The 15,601-nt window shown below is 38.7% G+C and overlaps 1 protein-coding gene across 2 annotated transcripts in view; it reads left to right on the plus strand.

The window, feature by feature from the left end:
- Nucleotides 1-15,601, plus strand: part of LOC146475453 (cytoplasmic dynein 1 heavy chain 1-like) — a 92,907-nt gene that overhangs the window by 25,819 nt on the left and 51,487 nt on the right. For both annotated transcript variants that reach the window (XM_085115886.1, XM_085115887.1), the window contains exons 7-26: nt 368-628; nt 1,208-1,424; nt 2,033-2,119; nt 2,693-2,848; nt 3,629-3,766; nt 6,417-6,551; nt 6,920-6,991; nt 7,233-7,316; nt 7,871-8,050; nt 8,529-8,675; nt 9,277-9,423; nt 10,645-10,889; nt 11,664-11,736; nt 11,818-11,928; nt 12,064-12,183; nt 12,513-12,653; nt 13,386-13,608; nt 13,993-14,138; nt 14,235-14,345; nt 15,016-15,225. In XM_085115886.1, coding sequence (XP_084972012.1) covers nt 368-628; nt 1,208-1,424; nt 2,033-2,119; nt 2,693-2,848; nt 3,629-3,766; nt 6,417-6,551; nt 6,920-6,991; nt 7,233-7,316; nt 7,871-8,050; nt 8,529-8,675; nt 9,277-9,423; nt 10,645-10,889; nt 11,664-11,736; nt 11,818-11,928; nt 12,064-12,183; nt 12,513-12,653; nt 13,386-13,608; nt 13,993-14,138; nt 14,235-14,345; nt 15,016-15,225 — 3,004 coding nt within the window. The remainder of the gene's footprint in view (nt 1-367; nt 629-1,207; nt 1,425-2,032; nt 2,120-2,692; nt 2,849-3,628; nt 3,767-6,416; nt 6,552-6,919; nt 6,992-7,232; nt 7,317-7,870; nt 8,051-8,528; nt 8,676-9,276; nt 9,424-10,644; nt 10,890-11,663; nt 11,737-11,817; nt 11,929-12,063; nt 12,184-12,512; nt 12,654-13,385; nt 13,609-13,992; nt 14,139-14,234; nt 14,346-15,015; nt 15,226-15,601) is intronic.

Consider the following 15,601-nt stretch of genomic DNA (forward strand, 5'->3'; position numbering starts at 1 on the left):
TATTGCGTTGCTGGCATCCGTAACAAAGAGAGTTGCCAGAATCGATCGTTCACAGAATCGCTAGACATGCTTTTCTCTTTCTATAATCCTTTTCGGCGGCAAGAACGGAATAAAAGTAAACAAACTTTTGGCGCCAATGTGACGTCACAACTTGGAATTCAGCATAAAACGCGACCCAGTCCTCTGACCATTTTTGAAAGCAAAATAGCCCAACTTTGAGCGTTTGTAAAATCTACAAGTTTTACCCCAGTACTCCAAAACTTCGGAATTGTACATGTTAAAGTGCAAATTTTATAACTACACAAAAGCAATTTTCGCTTCATAGGTACTTTAAATTCACATTACATTAATGTTCATTTGCATTCAGGTTCCGCCGCCAGCATGAACAGCTGCGAGCTGTCATAGTTCGTGTCTTGCAGCCCCCTGCAGTCAGTCAGGCTACTCCCTCCAGCCCTGGTGGCCCCCCTAAAACTGGCGAGGATGAGGAGGCCAAGCCAGAAGCGCTGCTGGATCCAGCTGATGCTAATGCTATTCAGGAAGTTAACCTTGCTTATGAGAATGTCAAGGAAGTTGATGGACTTGATGTGTCAAAGGATGGATCTGAGGCTTGGGAAGCAGCTGTTAAGAGGTTTGTCTTTGTATAAATAACTGGGCATTGAACTAGTGATATTATCATGTCATTTACACTGTAGCTTCTGAAAATGAAGAAAAGTGGTGATTATATTAATTTGTTAAATTTCATCCCAAAACAATCAATAACAAGCACCCCCTTGGGAGATTACCACTCATTGCATTGTTGCTTTCTATTGAATGTTACACCTCAAGATTTGTTCTGCAGACTCAAATTACAGTCAGATCCACCTTTTTCAGCAGAATAAACAATACTTTGGGAAGTACTGCTCAGTAGCTTTTATTTGAATGGTCATACTTTAAGATTTCATCAACAGACTCAAAAGGTAGAACCACCTTGTACAGCATAATAAACAGCACCACAGAAAAGTACTGCTCAGTAGTTTTTATTTGAATGGTCACACTTTAGGATTTCATCCACAGACTCAAAACTTTGAACCACCTTGTGGGTACAGCAAAAGAAACAGCACTACGGGAAAGTACTGCTCAGCAGCTTCTACTTGAATGGTCACAGGTCTGATCCCTACGTTATGAAAGAAAAGGTTGACCATTGTCATTTTACTACTCTATTTGTTAGGTATGATGAGCGTATTGACAGAGTAGAGACACGTATCACAGCACGTTTACGAGACCAGCTGGGAACAGCCAAGAATGCCAATGAGATGTTCAGGATCTTCTCCAGGTTCAATGCTCTGTTTGTACGCCCACACATCAGAGGTGCGATCCGTGAATACCAGACACAGCTGATCCAGAGAGTGAAAGATGACATTGAGGCTCTTCATGACAAGTTCAAGGTTTGATCAAATTTGAATTTAGTTTATTTTCCACAAGCAGTGCTAAGTTGAAATGCTTATTAATAAATATAAGCATGATATGTACTTTCATAAGTTTACTTCGTTTGGACCTACTATAAATAAATTTGATGGAGATCTAATCTTTCTAAGGTTTTACCCAAAAGACCTTCCATTATTGGGGTGCCAAATGATAAGTTTGAGACTTTGTGAGATTGTGAGACTATAAGTATTCTTTTCCACCAGCCAGAGATTTTATAAGCCTAAAAAATTAAAGGAAATTGATCTGAGACTCCAAGATGCCTTCACAAAAAATTTCAAGACTGTGGGAGTTGCAAATTTGACTCAAGGTCGACAAGATGTGTACTTTTTAATTTGTTTGCAGGGTTAATTAAGTGAGACAGTGATTTCTAAATTTGCTCAAGTCTAAAGACTAAACAAAAGATGGATTAGTAATGACTACTTGTTTTTATACATAACTGTGGTTAAAGATAATATTCTGATGATGCACTCACATTTTCAGCAGACTGTACTGTATGTGTAATGAGTTTTCTCTTCAGCAGACTGTACTGTATGTGTAATGAGTTTTCTCTTTTCCACTATTTTTCAAGGTGCAATACCCCTACAGCAAAGCCTGTAAGATGTCGAAAGTGAGAGATCTGCCTCCTGTGTCAGGCTCGATCATTTGGGCAAGACAGGCAAGTATCAGAATGCACATTAATGACCGTGAAATGTAAATGTATTTAGAAATCTCAGCTGAAGAGTTTAATTGAACTGGCCGAACAGTACTTAGGGATCAGAATCTAATTTCTCTTCACAGTATCACTGCTTTATGTAACATATAGGTAATGAGAATAAAGAGAATGATCACCAAAGATAAATTTTCTTGATTTTTGAACAGTGAGAAGAATTTGAATGTTAAAGTAATATATTAAACACAAGACACAGTGTTTCATCACACACAGAGATCAGGGAGTTGAGAATACGACGTGTAGTGGAGTATTTTTGATGAACTTCAAGGTTTTTGATATTGTGATGAAACACTGTGACGAATGTTTGATATAACTTCTCAAACAAACTGATTGTGAAGGGGAAATTAAGGATGCAAGAATGAGGAGTTTTTCATCAGAGTTCCAAACACGTCATGGTGCATGATTTCCTTTGTCTTTGTTTGAGAGAAATTTGTAGTTGTAGCTGCTTATGAGCTAATTGTCTTCATGATCTAAGAGATCAGAATAATTGTCCCTTATGGTGTTTATTTTCTTCTCCAGATTGATCGTCAGTTGTCTGCATACATGCGGCGTGTGGAAGATGTGCTTGGCAAAGGCTGGGAAAATCATGTTGAGGGGCAGAGGCTTAAGGCTGATGGCGACAGCTTCAGACAGAAACTGAACACCCAGGAACTGTTTGATGATTGGTCAAGGAAGGTTGGTGAAAAAAGTACCTTCACTTCTCAAATTTAGAGGGAATATTGAAAATGAAAAATATATGTACCACTCGAAAGTACAGAATAGCTTTCATTTGAATAGTCACACACAGACTCAAAAAGTTTGAACCACCTTGTACAGCATAATAAACAGCACCACAGGAGAGTACTGCTTAGTACATGTGGCTTTCGTTTGAATGGTCACACTTTAGGATTTCATCCACAGACTGGAAAGTTAGAACCACCTCGTACAGCATAATAAACAGCACCACTGGAAAGTACTGCTCAGTAGCTTTCATTCGAATGGTCACACTATAGGATTTCATCTACAGACCTAAAAAATTAGAACCACCTTGTACAGCATAATAAACAGCACCACAGGAAAGTACTGCTCAGTAGCTTTCATTTGAATGGTCACACTTTAGGATTTCATCCACAGACTCAAAATTTAGAACCACCTTGTACAGCATAATAAACAGCACCACAGGAAAGTACTGCTCAGTAGCTTTCATTTGAATGGTCACACTTTAGGATTTCATCCACAGACTCAAAAGTTAGAACCACCCTGTGCAGCATAATAAACAGCACCACAGGAAAGTACTGCTCAGTAGCTTTCATTTGGATGGTTGCACTTTAGGTTTTTGTCCACAGACTGAGCAGAAGATATAAGCATTTTTTTCAGCAATTTTTACAGTACATAACTTTGGTTAAGTATACGTCCAAGAGACTTTCATTTGAATGGCCACATCTCATTGGACTGTTACTTTCTTTGTTGTGATAGGTACAACAGCGAAACCTTGGTGTGTCAGGCCGCATCTTCACTATCGAAAGCACAAGAGCTCGAGGAGGAGGAGGAAGAGGAACTGTCTTGAAACTAAAAGTAAACTTCTTGCCAGAAATCATCACTCTCTCCAAAGAGGTATGTTTTGGACATGTGCAAGAGCTTTGTTAGCTGTTATACAGATTTGTACCAACCCTGACGATCAGAGTGCCTAAATTTAAAATGTCCAAGTTAATTGCCCCCGCAGGGTTTTGGCCCAGACGGCCAAAACTCGAGGAGGCACATTAGGACTCCCCGCGTATAGGGTATAGAATTTCGGTGTGTCGAGAAAAAATCTCGATTTTGGAGAAAACGGTTCGCAAAGGATTGCCGAATCTTCGCTGGGGGTGAATGAGGATTTGAATAAACAAGCAAAGAATGCTGGGAACGGAGTCTTCACCGCGAGGTTTGCCAGTGCTGAAGATAAGTCATAAGTGCTTATAGCTTTATAGATCATTCGGTTAAAGTCAAAATTGTGGAAACAAGCATCGCTCATCGAGGTCTTTGAAGAATAGACTCGCACAAATTTATATTAATTTTGTTGTTCATCGATCTTTGACCTTAAGACACGGTCACACCGGTCAGTGTAAAATGCAGACTGCAGACTGCAGACTGCAGACTGCAGACTGCAGACTGGGGGTAAAATGCAGACTCGGGGTAAAATGCAGACTAAATTATAAAGACTATCTTTTTAAAGTTACAGTCAATCCAGGTCATGCGTGAACAGTAATTCCAAGAATGAAATGAACATTGGAATTTCTCTTTGTAATGTCCGACGTGTGAATGAAATGTTGGACATCTCTCTGGAAATTGTTCCGAAAAAGACGCATTAACTGAAAAAAAGATTCAAAATACTTGGGAAACAATTGTTATTCTTGAAATATTCAATTTGCAATGTAAAGAAAAATTCATAGCTTTATACTGTCAATAAGCTAGGGAAATTTATACGGGAACTCTGAAATCTCGTTGACGATTTTGAAAACTGACATGTAAATTTCAAAACTCCGTTCAAATTTCAAAAATATCGTTCACGCGTGACCTGGGTTGACTGTAAAACACTCGAAGTGATTTTGGTCTGTATAGAAAGCTAATAAGTAAGTGTAGAATTCCAAAAAGATATATGTAGCGTTGTTAGCGAAAAAGGAATTTGAGGCTTGCGAAAAGAACTTAGGATTTCATTGCGTGACTTTTGGGGACGGCGCCCTATACAATACTTTCAAAAATTATTTTTCCAAGAATTCGCTTCGAAATAAAGAGAAAAACCGCTCAACAAGATATTTAAATGTTTTAGTTTTGAAAAAAAAAATACATTTGATGATGTGCTTTCGAAATATATCGGTGAATTTTAAAGTGCGCGGATGGATGTACCGTCCGCCGTGAATTAATTACGTTGTAAACAAACCGAGTACAGAAAACTCAAAAATTCGTATCTCGGTAAATATAAGTCCTATCGAGCTCATTTTTGTCTCTATAGAAAGCTGAGTAAATGTAGAATTCAAATATGAAAAGATTTCTGTTGCGCAGATAACGAGGAAGGAATTTAGCGCTTGCGAAAAAATCGTAGAAAATGAAAACAGTTCTCACGGTTTAAAATGAATGAATACTTTCCGGGATACAACCTGCCCAACCGAACAAAATTTAATTTTATTTAGTCTGCATTTTACACCTGGTCTGCAGTGTTCAGTCTGCATTTTACGCAAAAAACAACGTACCCTGTACAAAGCATCACACCATAAAAAAAAAAAAAAAAAGCGGGGGCAGCTTTAGTGAGAACTATTACTAGTTTACATGGAATGCCCAAATTTAGAATTTTGAAATGAGGATTTAAAGTGCTACTATGATCAAATTTTTACCTCTTGAATTTTAAGGTTTATCACATAGAATTCTAGGAAAGATTAAAAACGCCATTTACCGTTTCTAAATATCTACATTGGTTCCGGAGATATTTAACTTTGAAAAATGTCTAAAATACGTAAATGAGATGACTGGTGACATCATATTATCAACTCAATATAACATCAAGTATCGAAGTAGAGCTATCTCATTCAATTTACAGCAGAGACCATTGAAACCTGGCAGGCTAATAGTTCTAAAGGCAATACACCTACGGCTATAAAAAGTTCGGTTCCCATGGCAACTCACTCTTTTCCAGTCCCCTCCAACCTGATTTCAATATTTTAGTGGTTTTCAGCTTGAAAAACATTTAAAAAGGCCACGAACTCGACCTAACATATTTATATGCTTGCTGGATCATGCAGATGAGGCACCATTGACAAATATCAAAATAGAACGCCAAAGGTGGCCAGCAAAGCCTTAAGTATCAGGAAGGACTGGAACCCAGTATGTTGCCATGGTAACAAAACTGATAAGCTCATATTATGAAGCGCACTTTGAACAATATAACTGTAGAGAATCAAGCATTTTTGATACAAATTGGCTGAGATATCTTTTTTCATAATATTTGATCAAAATTCGGTTGAGTTTATGACGTCATCACTTGGCTAATTTGCATATTCTAAAAACTTGAATATCTCCGGAACAAAAATAGATATTTGAAAGTAGTAAACAGCATTCTTCTTCAAGTACAGACTACTTGTTTATGTTTTAAAATGGCTCAGATTAGAACAACGTGAATTTTATCATAGTAGCACTTTAAATAATTTTTCTCTAATACAATTTCCCTGTATTTCACTAGAAACCAAGTTAAGGCTGTGTGCATCCTCACTTGTTTATAATTTATAATTTTCAGGTTCGTAACTTGAAGTGGCTTGGATTCCGAGTTCCTCTGGCTATTGTAAACAAAGCACATCAAGCAAATCAACTGTACCCCTTTGCCATCTCACTTATTGAAAGTGTACGTACCTATGAAAGGACCTGTGAAAAGGTACGTGTTATTCTTTTCCTTTCTAAATCAAGCTGTTAGGTCTCATTCGCAATACATGTCTTAGCCTACAGCACTGTACATGTAGTCTTGAAAATTTACATGTAATGTACACATAGTTCATCGTGTTTCTGTGAAAAAACTGTTCACAATTAATATTGAACATTACAACAAACTAAGGTTGTGTTGTTTTTATTGTGTTATACCCAGGTAGTAGATTGACCTCTACTGAATGTATGCCATTGATAAAAGTACCTATTACTTATTAGCCTGCAGGGTTACTGTTTATATATGGGTTAAGTGAGAAATAAATACTGTGTGGTCTTTTCTTTCAAAGTTATAGCTTTCTGGTTATTTTTCGTCCTTGAAAGGTTGAGGAGAAGAGCTCTATTTCACCTCTTGTTGCTGGTTTGAGAAAGGAAGTGCAAGCACTGATTACTGAAGTAAGTATCTTTAATTTTTACTTTTTACTTTTTAATTTTTAATGTATCTTTAATTTTTTACAAGCCCATTATTAAGTAGAGATTGTTTTGTTACTGAAGATTCAAAGCAACATGATCACTCTAAGCTTGTGTTTTTACTGTTCCTGATCTAAGAGTATATTATGGGTAGGTAAAGTTAGATTGATTACTGATGGTCATCTGTTTTAAGGTATTTAAAAACCTGTTGCATTGTGTTTGGCAGGGCATGGTTCTTGTCTGGGAGTCTTACAAGTTGGATCCTTATGTACAGAAACTAGCTGAGGCTGTGCTCAACTTCCAAGAAAAGGTAAAAAAAAAAAACTGTCAAAATAATATGTGGCTTAATAAATAATTTAGGCAAAGTTAAAATCGAGCCAACGTCTGTCAACTTAATTTTAAGTGTCCTTTTACTTGGATTCTAGTAAACCGCGTCTTAATATATGTGGTTCCCCCCATGATGTACCTGACCTACAGGGTGATTGCAGGGGCTGAACAGTGTTCAATCTCCCCATTGGATTTGCTTTGCTTGAGTTGATCTTTGCAGAGCATTCAATGCAAATCTTTGCGAATCCATGCGCTGCCTGTACCGTGGCAGTTGTTTGCCTCTTCAATGTCAGCTTGAGTTGTAGAGTGTAGAATTTTCTGAAAACTTTCCTAGGAATGCAAGATACCAGTACTTGCTGTGAAATAACAGTGTTACGTTGATGCAAATGCTTGGCACCTAACCTTAAGTTTGAGACAACAGTAAGTCAGAGATGAGCAAGGTTCATGTCAGCAAGACTTGTTGAATGCAATGTTAAATGTTGATCAACAGTGACCAGATAACTTTAATTTGCTTTTATTTGTGAAATGACTTTTTAGGTTGACGATTTGCTAAGCAGCGTTGAGAAAATTGATATTGAAGTCCGTTCCTTGGAAACTTGTTCATACAACAGTCAGACATTCAGGGACGTCCTGGGCAAAATTCAGAGAGCTGTGGATGAGTTGAACCTTCATTCCTACTCAAACCTGCCACAATGGGTTGCCACGTTAGATCTGCAGGTAAAATGGAGCTGTAATCTTTTTATTGCTGAGAGTACAGTTCAAAGCTGAAACATTTTCAAAGAGTACCAAATTTGCCTCTTTGAGATAAGATACAGTGTATACTGATTAAAAAACAAAAGCAAAATAATTCCAAAGAAGGGAAGACAATCCATGCAGAGACTCAAACGTAAGAATCACCTTGTACAGTATAATAAACAGCAACACAGGAAAGTACTGCTCAGTAGCTTTTATTTGAATTGTCACACTTTAGGATTTCATCCACAACCCCAAAAGTTAGAATCACCTTGTACAGCTCTATAAGCAGCACCACTGGAAAGTACTGCTTAGTAGCTTACATTTGAATGGTCTCACTTTAGGATTTCGTCCACAGGCCTGAAAGCTAGAACCATCCCAGACGGTAGGAAGAGTCAAGATTTTTCATTTCAGTTGGTGTAAAATTTAAGGCTGACCAGTTTTGAAAAATGTTTCTTTTCAGGTTGAGAAGTATTTGTCTGGTCGTTTGCAAGCAGGTCTGAAGAGCTGGTCGGAATGCCTAAAGGGAAGCAAGACATCACGTCACTTGATGGATGACACAGACACTGCCATGATGGCGCACAAACCAGGAGGAGATCCTGACATACAGGTTTGAAACCAGTTTCTATTTTGTTTAAATGATGCTGGTAGTCTTCCAGTCCATCAGCAACTCAGTCACCAGGCCCCAGTTGTTCAAAGAGTGGATAACTTTATCCAGCAGATAAAATGTATTGGTTAGAGTACATTTTATCCACTGGATAGCAATTTATTCAGTGGATAAAGTTATCTGCTCTTTGAACAACCGGCACCAGATTGTTAGCAGTACAGTTTAGTTCATGTCACTGCAGTGAAAATGTAATATAATGATTAGTGTAAGGGCCACTTGTGGCTCAACTTTCAAACGTTAGCGATAGTACATCAGGTTAAAAATCCCAATTAGTGGGAGACCATTTTGTATGGTAGAGGACTTGAACTCTTTTATTGTGAACCACACCATCTTGCAGTCAAAACAATACTTGAAAATATTGCAGTTCTTTGTATTTCAAGTCCTCTACTCTGACTACCTGGACGACTCCCCCTCCCCACCCCTCCATCGCCATTTTTTACATTGTATTGCTGAAATGCTCACTTTTTTAACATTTTCTGGAGCCCACTGTAGCTGGAACTTCATAGGTACATGTATTTCAAGCTTTACAATTTTGTTCATTTAGGTCCTAAGGCACGAGATCTTGATTCAGAATCAAGTGCTCTTCATACAGCCTCCTGTGGAGAAAGTTCGAGAACACTTGATCACAGAGCTGCATGTGTGGGTTGGTAACATCACCCTGCTGCCTCGCATCCAGAGTTCACGATACCAGGTAAAAGGGATTCATATATGTTCATTCAACAGCTGCCAGCTTGTGTGCTATGGTGGACTCAAATGACACAGCCCTTACAACAAGTGCTGACAAATAATCAAAAGCAGCACCTTGTTGACCAAAGAAAGTTGGCTACTTTAGTACTTGTAGTACTATCTATGTAAGCATATACTGTTACGTACGTGGTGGCCTCAACTATAAGCCTGGTGGTTTCTAGAGGTCACCTCGCCATACATTAAACTTTGGATTAATAGACCATAATTATTCGTATTCTCGGTATTGAACTGGATCGAGCTTGCAATGGAGGCTCTTGCGGGGGAATATACTAGAAACTATTTGCATGTGAAAAGATTTCCCCGCATAAGCCTCGTGTGCAAGCTAGTTCCAGTTCAATACCGAGAATACGAATACGGTCTATTGTAAATATATTGATAAAAAGGCAAATAAATGTCAATGTCAATGTCATTGTGAATCTATCAGGGGTGTAACGGTACACCTGTGGCACGATACGATATATGGCTTTTCGATACAATGCATGAACATGCTCAGAAAATACTGTCTAGTTAAAAAAGTGAATGATGTGTAACCAACTTCTAATTTTATATTCCAACTTCAACAATGTTTCATATTATTTCACTGTTAATAGCAACAAATTAGACAGAACAAGTTTGAAGTCTAAAACATAACTCACTTTACGATGAACAATATACAAGTTTTGGCAAGCCCAATTTCTGTTCTGCACCAAGCCGTATTCTAGAACTGAGAACTGAACTTTTCAGCCGAGTCGCCTTCCACCATACAACATACACACAGATTTTGTATACTTATCATTAGACTAATATAATTTGTACTTATCTGAGATATGGATCAAGTGGCAGAGCGAGGGTCAGGAAATTTTGAATGTTGTTATGATCTTGTGATGTAAATACCCCAATGCTATTTTTAATTAATTACTTGTAATATTGTAGTATGTAAATTAGTTACTGATTTTATGATGATAATGATGCTAGTTTTGTATTTTTATCTTTTTCTTTTTGGCACGGTCCCATAAGCTTTCTAGCCTTAATTTCTACCGTTGATAAATAAAGTTGATTGATTGATTGATTCCAAACCAAAAATCAATTGGAAGTGAAATAAATTATAGTTGTGAATCACATACCACAGTGATCCTTTTCACCTCTAGAATCTAATCTGAAACTGTAATGTGTTATATCGTCACAGGTTGGCCTGGAGCGTGAGGAGTTTGACACAGATACCACTTACCGCAGTCTCCTGGCCAAACTTCCAGAGGGTCCAGTGTACCTGCAGGGAGCTTATGCCACCATTGAAGAGAAAGTGGCCAAGATGGAAGAGTATGTACAGGTGTGGCTGCAGTATCAATCTCTGTGGGATATGGACATGAGCATGGTGTACAACAGGCTTGGGGAAAACATGGAGAAGTGGATGGTGCTTCTGAAAGATATCAAGTAAGGAAGGAGAATTTAATATGCTGGAGTGGTTGTCAGTCAGTTAGTCGGGCAGGCAGGCAGTAAAGCTTTGACAAAGGGCTAACGCTTTAAATGTCAGCAGTCAAATCTCTGTGTTGTGGCTAATTTACCTTTAGTTCTATTTGACAAACCAAACATTCATTTCTACTCCCCACTAATGCAGCACCGAAGTTTCTTTGGAAACAAACCCCCTTTATCTAGTCAGTCAGTCAGTCAGTCAGTCAGTCAGTCAGTCAGTCAGTCAGTCAGTCAGTCAGTGAGTTGGTCGGTCAGTCAGTCAGTCAGTGAGTGAGTCGGTTGGTCGGTCAGTCAGTCGGTCGGTCGGTCAGTCTGTCAGTCAGTCAGTCAGTCAGTCAGGTAGGCAGTCAGTCAGTCGGGTAGGCAGTCAGTCTGTCAGGTCGGCAGTCAGTCTGTCAGGTCGGCAGTCAGTCTGTCAGTGAGTCAGTCAGGTAGGCAGTCAGTCTGTCAGTGAGTCAGTCAGTGAGTCAGTCAGTTAGTCAGTCAGTGAGTCAGTCAGTGAGTCAGTCAGTTAGGCAGTCAGGCAGTCAGTCTGTCTTTCAGTCAGTCAGTCAGTTAGGCAGTCAGTCAAATAAGTACATCTTTCTTTTAAGATTACTAAACAGTTGTGTAGACTCTTACAATTTCCCCTGGCTATTCAGAAAAAATTCTGTATACACTGGTGCAGCCCCTTCTTGGCTTAAAAACAGATGTGTAAATTTCGAAAATCTTTTATTTTGTTGTGTTGTTCCACAGGCGAGCCCGTGTAACATTTGACACTTCAGAGACACGGAAAGTCTTTGGACCCATTGTTGTTGATTTCCACCAGGTTTGTTATGCTTGCTTCTGTCTACATGTGTTTATAAAATAATACTGTACATTTGTAACTTATGAATTCTTACATTGACAGGTTCAATCGAAAGTCAACATGAAATATGATACATGGCACAAAGAAATCCTCAGCAAGTTTGCTTCCCGCCTTGGTGATAGTATGCAAGACTTCTATGGCTCTGTCTCAAAGGTAACAGATTATTTTGATTGCTCACAGTAGCAAGGGGTGCTCATACATTTTACATGTACATTGTTGAAATGGGTGGGGAGGGTAGATATCCTTTCACTCAGACCAAGCAACTGGAAATTTTGGTTCTCTTTTCAGGCCCGTACAGACATGGAACAGCAGACAATTGAAGGAGCATCAACGTCGGATGCTGTTGGTTTCATCACTGTGGTACAGTCTTTGAAGAGAAAGCTGAAAAACTGGGAGAAGAATGTTGAGGTGTGAAATGGTTTCTTTAGAACAAGACAGTGTAGTTTAGTGCCTTTGTCATGACTGATCAACAAAATATGAAGGGTTTTACCCCACACAGCAAGAGAGAAGTTTCAAACAAATGAAGCAAATTTGTAAACATTTGCATGTTACTTCAATTACTTCTTAGGCTCACAAAGCTCAATGATGTCCCCATTCATTCACCTTTTTTTCAATTCATGTGAAGCTGAAGAAAGAAGACTGTCATACCAAAGAGGACTTTATCCACTTCTGACAAAACATGATTATTTGGGAGATTACTTCTTAATTGTTGATTCTTTTCCATTTCAAACTGGCAGATGTACAGAGAAGGTCAGCGTATCTTGGAGCGCCAGAGATTTGCCTTTCCTCCATCTTGGTTGTATGTTGACAACATCGATGGAGAGTGGGGTGCCTTCAATGACATTCTGAAGAGGAAGGACTCCAGCATTCAGACACAGGTACAGTTTATTATGCATGTACTTTGGGAATGATGTTTTGTTGTTGTTGCGAAGAACGCACTCCTTATACAGATTGATTCAGTGAATGACTGGATCTTGGGATGCGTATTTGGCATCCCCCACAGATTTTGTATGGGCAGATGACATCATCACCAACTTGGCAAAGGAGAGATAGCCTGGTGACATTGAGCACACTTTGATCTTGATAATCTTTGATTATTACTACTACTAATAATAAATTATCAGAAGTACCATTAAAATAAATACAACAACATGTGAGGGGAATTAATCTTTTCCTGTGGGTCCACAAGTCATAACTTGGTCAATATTGATTTTGGTCAATTGCAGTAAAATTGTCAGTAAACTGGACTTGTAAAGATCTTTTCATGTAAAGAAAAAAGGGTACCCCCTAGTATCCGTGATTTGGTTTCCCACGCCTAAAATTTTTCAATTTTTTTAAATTTAATGCACTTACGGACTCTGACATATCTCAGGTGGTTCTATGCATTAAAAACTGAAAATTGAGCCACGGCTTGGGTAGACCTATCACATGTGTTGATCAGTTAAATTTTATAGTTCTAAAATATAATTTTGACGTTTTTAAAACCATTTCTGTCAAAGTCCTGACTTCCTATACAACACACATGAGCACTGTGTTTTTCTTTGCCATTTTGGAAAACTGGGCCAGGATCACAGGCTGGCAAGGGTTAACACTGACTTTCATCCCCGTAGGTTGCCACTTTGCAAATGAAGATCATCTCTGAGGATCAAGCCGTTGAAACACGCACCTCTGAGCTGCTGTTTGAATGGGAGAAAGGCAAACCAGTGCAAGGCAATGTCAGGCCTGATGTTGCACTGAATAACCTGGCCATTTACGAGGGCAAATTCTCGAGACTGAAGGAAGACAGGGACAATGTTGCCAGGGCCAAGGAAGCTCTGGAGCTAATGGAACCAGGTCTGTTGTTTCTCATATTTTTGTTACATACATGGCAGTTAATTAATTTCATTTGTAGGCCATCTAAGGACAATTCTAACTCAATTTTGTTTAGTTTCACTTATAAGTAAGTGATGGTGTACTGGTTGTTAGCTTTCACCTGAATCAAGTCAAGTTCAAGGATCACATCCACAGAGTCAAACTTTAAGACCAACTTCTACAGCATTGATAACAAACAGTACTACAAAAAAGTACTACTCAGTACCTTTCTTTTGAATCCATGGTTACAATTAAGATTTCATCCACACAAAAAACAAATTATTTTTTCAAACTGTAATGAATACATGACTGCATCTTAAAAGCTTTTCATAGCAGAAGTTGATATGTACTACAAACTGTCAAAAGGTACACTGGTAGCCAGTGACGAGCGAGTTCAGGTTGGACTGGAAGAGCTGCAAGACTTGAAAGGTGTATGGTCTGAGCTGGCAAAGGTCTGGGAGAAAGTGGACGAGTTGAAGGAGAAGCCTTGGCTGTCTGTTCAACCCAGGAAGGTGGGTGTACTGGTTAAGCCAAATGTTTTGTTTATATTGCACCAACAGAGTGATATAAATTAACATGAATGTTTACTTTCTTTGTTATCTTTGTAGCTTCGTCAGTCTCTTGATGCCCTGTTGAATAACATGAAGAACCTTCCAGCTCGGCTCAAGCAGTATTCTTCTTTTGAGTATGTTCAGAAAACCATCAAGACTTATTTGAAGGTAAGAGCCAACAACCAAACAGAACACACCTGTTCCCAAGCTAAGACTGATAATCACACAACAAAGACATGAGCTCCAACATTCATTTATCGTGCTACATGTAAATATCTGGAAAAGAACAAACCTGGGTAAATATCCTTTAAGTAAAAACAGTACAGCCATTCCTCTGCTATTAGCCCCCCCATGCATGATGGCTATGGTGTCATATATTTCAACCACTTAATTTTTCATTCAAAGAAGCCACAATCAACGAGTACTCAGATTTTGTCAAGTGGTAGCAATTTTAGACAGGTGAAGCAGGGCAACCTGCTTTTAGTTCAAGTGAGAGGGTTGACTGTTCAAAGTGGATTTTAAATAATTGCTTAAAGGTCTACTTTCCCCTCCTTCCTTCCTTCCTTCCTCCCTTCCTTTTCTCCCTCCCTCCCTTCCTTCCCCCCTCTCTTTTTCCCTCCTACCGTCCTTTTATCCTTGTGTCCATCTGTCCTTCCTTCTTTTCTTCCATCCCTCCATCCTTTCCTTCCTCCCTTTCTTGCCTTCCTCCCTTCCATTTATCTGTCCTTCAATTCCTTCCTTCCATCTGCCCATCCAGTTGTCCCCTCCTCTGTCTCTCTACCCATTCCATCCTTCCAGCCTCCTCACACAGTTGATGCATCTCTTTTACTCTTTGTAGGTGAATGTGCTGATTGTTGAGCTCAAATCTGAAGCCTTGAAGGAGCGTCACTGGAAGACACTAATGAGAAAGCTGCATGTCAATTGGTTGCTGAGTGATTTGAGCCTGGGGCAAGTTTGGGATGTGGATCTGCAGAAGAACGAGATGATTGTCAAAGATGTTATTCTTGTTGCTCAGGGAGAGATGGCTCTGGAGGAATTTTTGAAACAAGTAATGTGTTTTATTCACTTTCACCAGTTTACGTATACATAAGATTTATTTGACATGAGATTTTCACAGCTTTCAATTTTTTGTCAGTATTCATTGTTCTCAATTCTTTTTTTAAAAAAAGACTTCTTACATGCAAAGAGAAGTACATGACGTGTATTTTCTGCAAACATTAACTCCACTGTGGAAGTTAAGAAGGCATTATCATCATCATCATTTTATTAAAAGTTTTTTTTTTCATATGTACAGTGCAGGCAAAGACTACCTGCATGTGGCGAAAGCTAAACAAGGCAGATTTTAACGCATCACAAGCCCTCCTAGATGAATTAGGAAGAAAAATCTCCCATCTTCAATATTAAAAATGTAAATTCAACCTTGA

Source organism: Pavona decussata, unplaced genomic scaffold (assembly GCF_977016875.1).
Source record: "Pavona decussata unplaced genomic scaffold, jaPavDecu1.1 SCAFFOLD_84, whole genome shotgun sequence".
NCBI lineage: Eukaryota > Metazoa > Cnidaria > Anthozoa > Scleractinia > Agariciidae > Pavona > Pavona decussata.